Source organism: Xyrauchen texanus, chromosome 35 (assembly GCF_025860055.1).
Source record: "Xyrauchen texanus isolate HMW12.3.18 chromosome 35, RBS_HiC_50CHRs, whole genome shotgun sequence".
NCBI lineage: Eukaryota > Metazoa > Chordata > Actinopteri > Cypriniformes > Catostomidae > Xyrauchen > Xyrauchen texanus.
Window position 1 is genome coordinate 24,568,535 of NC_068310.1, and position 12,701 is coordinate 24,581,235.

The 12,701-nt window shown below is 44.1% G+C and overlaps 1 protein-coding gene across 2 annotated transcripts in view; it reads right to left on the reverse strand.

Annotated features, from left to right (window-relative positions):
- LOC127628460 (adenylate cyclase type 6-like) overlaps positions 1 to 11,598 on the reverse strand; it is a 97,724-nt gene extending 86,126 nt beyond the window's left edge. For both annotated transcript variants that reach the window (XM_052105209.1, XM_052105210.1), the window contains exon 1: positions 11,428 to 11,598. In XM_052105209.1, coding sequence (XP_051961169.1) covers positions 11,428 to 11,435 — 8 coding nt within the window. In that variant the 5' untranslated portion in view covers positions 11,436 to 11,598. The remainder of the gene's footprint in view (positions 1 to 11,427) is intronic.
- Positions 11,599 to 12,701: the final 1,103 nt, after the last annotated feature.

Below are 12,701 nucleotides of genomic sequence, written 5' to 3' on the forward strand. Positions count from 1 at the left end.
GATGACAGAATGAAGGAGGGGCACTGGGGGAAACACGTACTGGCGTTTCACCGGCCTTACATGGGCCAGTGTGTCCTGGTGCCTTATATAAGTCACTACTGTTGTGTTGTCCAAATGATTCAGAATGTGGTGATTCAAAATGTCGGAATGAAATGCTCTCAAAGCTAGAAAGACAGCCAGTAGCTCTAGGCATTTGACATACCACACCAGTTTCGCACCTGTCCATGTGTCAAAAGTTGGGCATCCATCACACACCGCACCCCAACCTGTGTTGGATGCATCTGTGGTCAGCACTTTCCTTCTGAAAATTTGACCCAGCGTAACACCTTGTTGGTAGAAAACTGGCGTTGTATAAGGTGCTAGAGCAGCCAGACAGCGGCGAGTCATCGGAATGTGCATGCACCCGAAGCTCCAGGTGCAATGTGGAACATCGCTTGAGTCAGTACAGGAGAGGTCTCATGTGTAACAGACTGTGACAGTCAGACTGTCTCTGGCTTTCTTGTGAAGAAGGAAGGGCCAGATAAATTGTCCAACGTAAGACTTCATTTTTTACCTTTTCAGTGTAACATAAACATTTGCTTTTCAGCATTACATAAACGCTGGCACACTTGATCACTGCTGCGTGCATCTCTCTCTCTCTCCTCTGGTGGTCTGGATTGCCCTTTTTATCCCTCTCCACTCTCACAGCAAAAACAAAGCAGCTGTTAGAGCTGATTTCACACAGGTGTCAGTCCTTAACGTTCAGTCTCTCCCGGCCTCGCTCTCTGCAAACATTGCTTGGCCGAACTCCCATCAACACATACCACCATCACCCGACTCAGGCCCCCAGTCTGTGGACCTCCTCGATCTTAAAAGGCTGGAGAGCTATGGATGGAGCCACTGGAGGGGCACGTCCCAACAGATAGTACTGGAGGGTGAGAATTGCCCATTTGATGGCCAAACACTCCTTTCTCGATGGTGCTCACAGTGAAAGCTTAAGACTAATGCACAGCGTGGGACGCTCCTCCCCCTCCACCATCTGGGACAGTACTGCTCCCAATCCCCTGTCCGATGCATCCATATGGAAGATAAAAGGGAGAAAGATGTCAGGAGAGTGCAATAATGGCCCGCCAAAGAGTGCAGCTTTCACTTACGTGTACACCTGCTGAGACGGCTCCGTCCATTGGACCAGATCTGGTGCCCCCTTCAGTCAGCAGGCTGGTAAAAGTCGAATAGTTAGGTACAAACCTACGATAATATCCAGCAAGCCCCAGGAACTGTCTCACACCCTTTTTGGTCTTCAGTCTCGGGCAGGCTGCAATTGATGCAGTCTTATCAATTTGGTGCCGCACCAGCACATGACCCAAGTGGAAGCCCAGATACCGTACTTCCACCTGTCCAATTGCACAATTCTTAGGATTTGTTTTGAGTCCCGCTCATCTCAACAACTTTAGTACAGCCCTCAGATGCTGCAGATACTGATGCCAATCATTACTATAAATAATGATGTCATCCATATAGGCAGTGGCATAAGTGGCATGTGGACTGAGGATTCTGTCCATGAGCCACTGAAAAGTAGCAGGGCCCCGAACAAACCAAAAGGAAGGATGAAAAATGTAGGCCAAACGGTGTGGAAAATTTTGTTTTTTCACGGGACATGGGAGTTAAGGGGATCTGCCAATATCCCTTTGTCAAATCCAGTGTCAAATAAAAGCGAGCTGCACCTAACCGATCGAACAGTTCATCATTCCGAGGCACTGGGTAGCCATCAAATTTAGACACTGCATTGATTTTTCTATAATCTACACAGAACTCTTTGGAACCAGCACCACCGGGCTGGCCCAGTCACTGTGGGATTCTTCTATTACCCCCATATCAAGCATGGACTGTTTTTTGTGTTCAGGTAATCGGTAGGGATGACTGTGTACCACTACCCCTAGGGTTGTTTCAATGTGGTGTTCTATGAGATTCGTTCGAATGGGTAAAGGATGAGAAAACTCTGGTAAACTCTGTGACTTGTAACGATGAGAGGTGGTCTCCGCAAGTGACCTGGGTGACTCAATCGGTGGCTTTTAAGTTCACCTCCTGTCCGAGCTCCTCCCTCTCCGTCGCCAATGTCACAGGGACTGCCTCTCTCACAGTTTTAGGAGATTGAGGTGGTAAATCTGATGTACTCCACACTCTATCCGTTCGTTTAACCTTATAATTGATTTCCCCTACTCGGTGTGTGACCTAAAAGGGTCCTTGCCACTTGGCGAGTAATTTAGAGCTTGATGTGGGGAGTAATACAAGGACTTTATCTCTCGGGGCAAATTCCCATAGCCGAGTACCCCTATTATACAGCCAGCTTTGACGTTCTTGAGTCTGGAGCAAACTGTCCTGTGTTAATTGCCCCGGTGTGGAGATTTGCTCTCAGGTCTTAAATTTTTGCTGTTTGAAGGTCCCTCTTCCCAATTTTGACATAGGACTTAGAGCATGGCAAGCGGTTTATTACTGTACAATAATTTGAATGGTGAGAGCCCTTTGGAGGCTTGTGGGACCTCTTGTACTGCAAATAATAGGGGCTCGAGCGACTTAGAATCATATTCTTTAGTGTCTGATTAAATCGTTTGCAAAGGGATTAATGTATAGGAGGAGGTGAGAACCGGCTTGAGAATATAAATAATATTTTAATAATAAACTTAAAAAAAAGACAAACAAACACACAAGTGTCGGACAGCTGTCTGTAAATCTCTCTCTCTCTCACGGGCGTGCGCGCACTGGCGTCTTCAGTCATCCTTTATCCCTCTCGAGTAGGAGCCGGGTGTGAGGAATCATGACCCGGCCCCACCCTCCACCCTGCCACATTCATCCCTCATTCTCTCAGGCTGGGGAGCCCCCAGCATGACATATACCCCTCCTCCCCTCATGGTCGGTGGCCATTCCTCCACTTCCAGGCAGCAGGGTTCCTCCGTCCCCAGGCAGATGGCTGCGGCTGCTCCTTTGGGGTGGATGGTAGCAGTGAGAACTCCACTACAGCGCATCCCTCCTCCTTCCCGTGTTTCGGCACCAGTGTAAAGGGATTATTGTAAAGGAGGAGGCAAGAACCGGCTTGAGAATATAAATAATATTTTAATAATAAACTTAAACAAAAAGAGAGAGAGAGAGAGAGAGAGAGAGAGAGAGAGAGAGAAGAACGGGGCTCACCGGCCACAAATATACCATCATATGGTGCTCCGCCAGCTGGAACACCTCATCAAGCAATGCCAGTCGATGGCACTGGACCCACTCAAAAAGTGTGCTTTTTGCCCAGTTGACATTAGACCAAGTCTCTTGCTCAGTAGTGCCTCTGATTAGCTAGTAATAACCAGTCGCTGAAGTCAAAACACACACACCATTACTTTTCAATGAGGCGAGAGCCGTATCGCTACATTTCGTGAACAAGTGGGGAGCCAGAGACAAATTGAAATGAAGGACTTTAAATTGATACGCAGTTTCCTCGAATGCAAATCTAAAAAGCCGCTTGTGACGTGGTGCAATTGGTACATGAAGTATGTGTCCATCAGATCTATTGATGCAAACCATTCTGAGGAAGGACGTGTGATAAAATCTGTTTCTGAGTCAACATTCTGAATTGGCACATCACGAGCGTTCGATTCAAGCATCTCAATAGAAATAGAATGGGCCGTAGCCCGCTTCCTTCTTCAGACATCTAACATCTGTAAATCCTGCTGTGTGTGTCGCAATGTGGGGCAGTCTCCATCGCATTCTTTTGCAAGGAGACTGTGAAATTCTTTGTGCAACACCGGCACATACTGTGGTTGGACCACAGATTGCAAAGTGCCGGAGAAGTGAGGTGGATAGTGTACTAACTAAATCATATGACCATGCTCGATTGTTTTAAACACCCAGTTCTGACACGCTCGTGAGGACTTGCCATGCATTCATGCAGCGGGACAGCAGGCATATTAATTCATCTGAAACAACCTCTATCGCGTTCTTTGTGAAAAGATTGTTTATTTTGGCTCTTCGGATGGAACCGTAGAAGACAGAACACTGTTGAAACAGGATGGCCGATGATGCAAAACTAATTTTAGTACCCAGTCGGAAATGCCCATAAGGGCTCGCTAAATGTCTGCATAATGGGACAGAGGGCAATTTGGATTGTTCATTGTATCATATAATATGCCACTCACCACTGGGAAGCGGTTGTGCATAATGTGTGGTCTTTGAAGTGGGAAAGCTCTTTATTGAAAAAGGGTGAGAACCTTGTGCATGTGCAAATAGCGCTGTATTCTTTTTTGCATTCTGTATTGCATGTGATTGAATGTGAGACACAGAAACAACATATTGAACAACATTCTGAACATCAATATTCCTTTCCCGACAAACAGCAGTGGGGAAGAGGGGAACAGCATTGTGTGTCAGGCACTGACGTGCGGTCTGGGTAGGCAAACTAGGCACTGCCTACCCTGCCAAAATTCAAAAATAAAATGTTTATTAAATAATAAACTTGTATTTGTATTTTTACTTTTTATTCTTGTGATTTATACATGCAATATGTGTGTTATTCCAATTGTTTAGACGTTATGATGACAAATGTAGCAGTTACGCATAATCAACTAAAAACAAATGGTAGCATAAGCAGTGCTTTTACGGTCCATTCATTGCAGACGACACGCGGAAAACCCATGTTGCGCATGCGCACTTCGATCCTGTATTCTTTAACATGTACGGCAAAAAGCACAAATCTGCTGTGCCTTTTGACGTAAATATGTTATACCCGTAATCATCTCCGTTATGTATCAGACATGGACCAATTAAAATCGAGATATTCCTGGACATTTGCGTAGCTAACGTCATTACACCACAGCTAGTGTACATGCCTAATCCCCGCCAAATTCAAAATCAAAATGACAGCACCGGCCGTAATCACGGAATTAAGAAATTTTTCCAAGCTCGATTTTAATTCCAAATAGGAGTTAATTGCAAGAGGGAGGTCTACGCCAGCCTTAGATTGACTAGTACAGCAAAAGGGCCCAAAAATTATCCGATCATTTCAAACTGATTGGTATGTAAGAAAAGATTGGCTATGTGGCTGTGCTAACAATCAGCGGCTGTACTGCTATCCCTGCCTGCTTTTTTCAACCAGTCAGACTGTTTGGACTTCAGCGGGATATTGTGATTTGAACAACCTGCCCGCAGCTTTAACCAAGCATGAAAAGTCGTCAGCTCACATCCAGTGTCAAATTACACTGAAAACCTTTGGAAAATCTCGGATCGACCTTGCACTTGACGAGCAAAGGAAGCTGTATATAACCTACCACAATGAAAAGGTAAAGGATTGTTGTATTGTATCTTCTGTTATAAAGATGAAGATTGCACATAAAAAAATAAGCACATAATGTTGTAAAAAATAAACAACTTATGTTCTGTTATATGTTCTGTGTTTTGACTACTGAATTTTGTATAATAATATCTAATGAAGATATATTAACAAAATCGTATATATTATATATAACACATATAAAATACATACATTTCTTGATATGCCGCGCTTGTGCGTAACATTCACTGTGTGTGTGTGTGTGTGTGTGTGTGTGTGTGTGTGTGTGTGTGTGTGTGTGTTTGTGATAGAGAGAGAGAGAGAGAGAGAGTACACGATATACATCCTGATTTTTTTTTTAAAAATTTATTGACAAATAATTCATCCTGATTTTTACATTTCTTGATATGCCGCGCTTGAGCGTAACGTTCACTGTTATTACGTATTATTAGCTTAAACAATAAATCAGGTAATCTGACACATCACTGGTGTCAGGAGTGCTTTTGCTGCACAGGGCAGGGGGTTTCCCCCTCAGCACAGGGCTTGCGCTGAGGCGGCTGCCTTTGTTTGGGCCACTCCGGATCCACAATGGTGCTATTTTTGTTTAAAAAGCCTGACTTTTGCCACACATGGACATCGGATCAACCGGTGTTCGTGTCTACCATCGCCAGACACTACTGAAATATAAGACTCATGCAAAAACCAAGCTGCATGATGACCTGCAGGAGGCGCTACGCGTACTCGGCTTGCTGCGGAGACCAGGCCTCCAGTCCTCGGCGTCGTCTGATGCCGGTGGCCGGGGGAGAGGACGTCGTAAGCGGTGTACGAGAAAGCGGAAGCGCGGAAAGAGGGCGGGGGTCCATGCTAGGCTAAAAACAAACCCTAGCCGGCCGGCTCTCCCGTCTATCCTGCTCTCAAATGTTTGCTCCCTGGACAATAAACTGGACTATATCCGACTCCAGCAGGCTACGCAGCGTGAGTTTAGAGACTGCTGCGTCTTTGTTTTCATGGAGACGTGGCTCAGTGACAGAGTTCAGCTAGACGGGCTCGCCTCGTTTCGTGCCGACAGAAATACAGCTCTCTGCGGTAAGACTCGCGGTGGTGGCTTGTGTGTTTACATCAACACGGAATGGTGCAAGAACTCTATGCTAGTCTCTAGTTACTGTTCATCGCTGTTGGAGCTTGTGACTGTTAGATGCAGACCTTTTCATCTACCACGGGAATTCATCACTGTTTGCATAACCGGAGTTTACATTCCCCCCAGCGCTAACGCTAAGGAAGCGCTCTGTGAACTGTATGGGGCTATGAGCGAACTGCAAAACGCTCGCCCCGACGGACTGTTTATTGTCGCCGGAGATTTCAACCATGCGAATCTCAAGACAGTGCTCCCTAAATTCCATCAGTATGTGGACTTTGCAACGAGAGGGGCGAACGTGCTTGATCTTGTTTACACAAACATCCCAGGCGCATACCGAGACTCCGCCTTCAGAGCAGGCGATAAGAACAGCTAGGGCCAAACTGTCACGGGCAATCAGAGAGGCAAAGCGCGCACACGCCCAGAGAATCCACAGTCATTTCCAGGACAGCGGTGACACGCGGCGCATGTGGCAGGGCATCCAGGCCATCACCAACTACAGGACAACATCAGTTGCCTGTGACAAAGATGCCTCCCTTCCAGATGCACTGAACAACTTCTACGCTCGGTTTGAAGTGCAGAACGACGTGATGGCGAGGAAGACCACCCCTCCTCCCAACGACCAGGTGCTCTGTCTTACCACGGCAGATGTGAGGAAAACTCTCCATAGAGTCAACCCACGGAAGGCTGCTGGACCAGACAACATTCCTGGCAGAGTGCTCAGAGGATGTGCAGACCAGCTAGCAGATGTTCTTACCGACATCTTCAACATCTCTCTGAGCAGCGCCGTCGTTCCAACGTGCTTCAAGGCCACCACCATCATCCCCATGCCAAAGAAGTCTTCAGTGTCCTGCCTCAACGACTACCGTCCCGTCGCACTTACACCCATCATCATGAAGTGCTTCGAGAGGCTCATCATGAGGCACATAAAGAGCCAACTGCCCCCCTCACTAGACCCACTGCAGTTTGCGTATCGTTCAAACCGTTCAACGGACGATGCCATCGCCACAACCCTCCATCTGGCCCTCACCCACCTAGACAATAAGGACTCATACGTTCGAATGCTGTTCATAGATTTTAGCTCAGCATTCAACACAATCATTCCCCAGCACCTGATTAGAAAGCTGAACCTGCTGGGCCTGGACACCTCCCTCTGCAACTGGATCCTGGACTTCCTGACTGGGAGACCTCAGTCAGTCTGGATCGGGAACAGCATCTCCACCACCACCACACTGAGCACTGGGGCCCCCCAGGGCTGTGTGCTCAGTCCACTGCTGTTCACTCTGCTGACTCAAGACTGTGCAGCAATGCACAGCTCGAACCACATCGTCAAGTTCGCCGATGACACGACCGTGTCGGCATACAGACCGAGCAAGAACGACGAGTCAGTATACAGAGAGGAGGTGCAGCAGCTGACGGACTGGTGTAGAGCCAACAATCTGTCTCTGAATGTGGACAAAACAAAAGAGATGGTTGTTGACTTTAGGAGAGCACAAGGTGAACACACTCCGCTGAACATCGACGGCTCCTCTGTGGAGATCGTCAAGAGCACCAAATTCCTTGGTGTTCACCTGGCGGAGAACCTCACCTGGTCCCTCAACACCAGCTCTATCACCAAGAAAGCCCAGCAGTGTCTCTACTTTCTTCGAAGGCTGAGGAAAGCACATCTCCCACCCACCATCCTCACTACATTCTATAGAGGGACTATTGAGAGCATCCTGAGCAGCTGCATCACTGCCTGGTTTGGGACTTGCACCGTTTCGGACCGCAAAGCCCTGCAGAGGATAGTGAGGACAGCTGAGAAGATCATTGGGGCCTCTCTTCCCTCCATCAAAGACATTTACAAAAAACACTGTATCCGCAAAGCAACCAGCATTGTGGATGACCCCACACACCCCTCACACAAACTCTTTACCCTCCTGCCGTCTGGCAAGAGGTACCGAAGCATTCGGGCCCTCACGGCCAGACTGTGTAACAGCTTCTTCCCCCAAGCCTCAATACTCAGAGACTGGTTTGTCACACACACACACGTGTCCTGAGTTGCACTTTAATTACTGTCACTTTATAACTGTCTGCTACCCCAATAACTGCTATGTGCATAGAACATTATCTCATAGTATGTTATGTTTACGTTTTTTTATTTTTTAGAAACTGTCATCTTTTTGCACTACTGTGTACTGGTCGGCGCTGCACTTTGTCTATTGTCCTGTTCATTGTCAGAAATTTGTTGTACTGTCCCGTACTTTTTGCACATGTTTGCACGAGCACTTTATATAGGTATACATAGGTATTTTATATAGGTATTTTATTTTGTTGTGTAGTCTCATGTGGTCCTGTGTTGGTCCTTTGTTGTTTTTATGTAGCACCATGGTCCTGGAGGAACGTTGTCTCGTTTTGCTGTGTACTGTACTAACTGTATATGGTTGAAACGACAATAAAAACCACTTGACTTGACTCATGCATTTCCATAAGGTTCAGCCAGATATGAAGATCCAAAACCACCAGGTTGCTCATTGACTTGCCAATGGCCTGTGCAGTGACTTACGTGGCTCGCAGCGCTAAGTCCGTAGCGGTGTGGAGCTCTTTGAACATCTCTGGATCGTAGCCATGCTTGTCCGATTTGCCCGATAAAATTTTTAATCGAATTAATTGCATGGTGTCCCGATTAATTAATTGCAATTAAACGCATTTAATCGCATATACAAATATTTGCTGAGAAAGCCCCTCATATAAATATAATTTAATATATAATTATGAAATAATGACACATCGTTATCTTTAAATATTTGAAAAAAATTATATATATATATTAGGAATGTAAAGCATTTTAATTATCTGAATATATATATATATATATATATATATATATATATATATATATATATATATAAAAATATTCAGATAATTAAAATGCATTACATTCTTGTGGCAGAAAAGTTAATCATTAATAAGACAATACAAAATGTGGCTTAAGAATACAATGTATTGTTTACTACCATATTATTGAACATAAGTCAATCATTGGCATACAGTTCACAGCAATCCATTTCACAAGTGAATTTGTCAGTCAGTTCAAGATTTATTATGAGGGCTTGATTAAGGACCTGTCAGTGTACACCAGCATCAGACATGCTTGTGTAGCGTCATAAACATAAAAATTGTAGGTCACTGTGACAAGTTAAATATAGTTTAATACTTAGAACACATCTTGAGATCCCTTAGTTTGGATTTGCGCTCCATCAAAGTGTTCTGAAAACAAGAACGTAACGCATGTTTGTGTTGTTGCTGTTAAAGGGCTTTTTCTTCACTGTATAAACTGTGCATTGCCACACAGCTGAAGTTTCACTTACTGCCCTCTGGAGTAAACAGTTGGTACTACAAGCTTGCATTTCTCAGGAATCTTCCATATGATGGTCCGTGGGCATTGCGATTAATGGCGTTAATTTAATTTGGCGTCAAATTAATCGCACTGAATTAACGCGTTAAATCGACAGCACTAATATATATATATATAATATCCATACACCAGCAAAGCGTCAAGCAGCGAGGCGGAGTAAATGTTCGCTAGATCAATGCAGGGGAGCAGAGAGTCTTCTCGTTGCTATGAAGATCCTGCCTGCTGACTCGTGTATGGCGATGGTGAAGTAGTAGAAGGCTTTTAGACGAGAGATGAATCGAAGTCTTGAAGGAAGAAAATCCTAAGGAATGGTGTTTGCGTTCACACTATTATTTAAAGACAGCTTCGTGGGGCGGGGCTTAAACACCATAGCCAATTTTAGAATTGCCGCTATTGTAGAAAGATTTCAACTAGGTCATATAGAAGGACAGTCCCCATAGCTTCAGCTTCAGCTTCCTGACGCAATGTCAAGTGTACTGAGTTGAAAAGGAATCTGTTTTGTTCTTGAAAATTCGAAAAGCTACACAATCACACTTCTCTGCAGAGAGAGAACTTGAATTAGGTTCTTTATTGGGTAAGTGCCATCACAGCTTGTTTGTGATTGAAGAAATTCAGTACAAAAAATTAAGAGAACATAAGAGATTATCAAAACTTCAAACCTTTAACTTTGTTGTAGTGAAGACATTAATGACACAAAAGCAATGCCTATATGACAGGTGATATAATGCAAAGAGCCTACAAGTTTGACACTTCACATGACATCCAAAAAATACACAGAATTACACAAAGGACACCTGTTTTATGTAAACAGTATCCTACTTTGCCTGTGTCAAAGACAAGAACCTGAGTTATGGGTCCACAAGCATTACACGCATAGGCAATATTACCTGCAGTGCTATGACATATTTTAGAGAAGCTACATCTAAATGTTGCCATAGTTGTTAAGCAGTAGTGTAGTCTAGGGCATATACAAACCTATCTTTCTTAGAATTTTGCGCATGTTCACCTTAAATAATTGATGACACGTATTGCCGCCAGGATGAACGACTACTCTTTTCAATCTACTAACGCGATGCCTCAGCACCGTTGAGTTAATTGTGTATATATGTTTTTTAAAAGTGTACAGAGATTCTCTCTAAACGCGCACGAAGCTGCGGGAGCGCAACTGATGGCACTGGCAACATTCAGTCCGATGACAGGCAGTCTGACTGATCTTTCTTAAATTCACAGTGTGCCCACCTCTTCAGACACTAGTACACCACTGTTAAGCAAGTAAACACCATAAATCCAAACTCTAATATGTGTTAAATGTGGCTGGTTTCTAGTGCATTACACTGAAGAAGCACTTGAAGTGGGGTTACTGAATGCATGCTCAACATACCTGATCGAGAAGCGAGAGACCAACAGCAGCAGCTACAAATCCTATCATTAAGTACTTATTCTATACTGCTTTTTCATCTCATCAGCGTGACTTTAAAGACTGAAGGACTGGTGCAACTATAACAGGATCCTATACACTACTGCTGCCACTGCTAACAAGCCGCACAACACACTGCAAAACAAACACACATTTCAAGAGTAATCGAAAACACATTCGTAGGTTGCACTTACCAGACCATCCCATGAATCAGCAGAGAAACTCGCTTCGTGTCTTATTAGCAAAAGCGCGGAGTGAAACTGTCACTAGTCCGCCAGCGCGCGTGTACAGCGAGTGACTGAGCGATGGTTACATTCTTGCGAACGCTTGGCGATACAGTCACGCTCGCCTTCATGTTCCCTTCGCACGCCAATACTACTCGCTGAAGTGTGTGTAAAATGCCCCTAGGGGGTTTCAAGTGATATCGTGTAGATACAGGGGCATAGGGCACAATTTGTCAATAAATGCAAATGAGATAGAAAGATGCTGTTTTGAGTAACAAATTGATACTCAAAATAACTACTTCAGAAAAAGTCAATAATTTCCTGTTAATTTCAAACACGTTTGGCATTTAAATACATCTCAAGTATTCTATAAAAATAAAAAAAATCTCTACTATGATTGGATAAGTCAATGTGAGCCCACTTTGAAAATGTTTCATAACAAATATATTCACCCCACTTTAATGAAAACAGTGTGTTTAATAGGGGCCTTAAGCCCCTGCAACAGAGGTTTTTGCTTATCTCAAATACTATCCTTTCACTTATTGGACAGATGACCTTGATTTAATGACCTTAAACAAAACTGAAAATGATAAATAAGTATTTTGTCTCAAAATAAATTGATTTATTTCAGGGATTTTCATAGCTACATAAATTTGCATTAAAAATTTGATTGCCTCTAAAACAAGCTTTAGACCCCACAGTCTTGTGGTAGTTTTTGTTGCTATTTAGTGTTTTGGGACTAAATAGAATCAGCGGAGCCTTTTAACTGGCAGAACCTTTGACCCCATTTGTGTGTGTGTGTGTGTGTGTGTGTGTGTGTGTGTGTGTGTGTGTGTGTGTGTGTGTGTGTGTGTGTGTGTGTGTGTGTGTGTGTGTGTGTGTGTGTATTTATTGTGGGGACCAAATGTCCCCATAAGGATAGTAAAACCCCAAATTATTGACGTTGTGGGGGACATTTTGATGGTCCCAACTTATAAATCATACAAAATTATGTTTTTTGAAAATGTAAAAATGCAGAAAGTGTTCTGTGAGGGTTAGGTTTAGGGGTTGTGTTAGGGAATAGAATATATAGTTTGTACAGTATAAAAAACATTTTGTCTATGAGAGTCCCCATAAAACATGGAAACCCAACGTGTGTGTGTGTGTGTGTGTGTGTGTGTGTGTGTGTGTGTGTGAGTGAGTGTGTATTTATCACATTGTGGGGACCAAATGTCCCCATAAGGATAGTAAAACCCAAAATTATT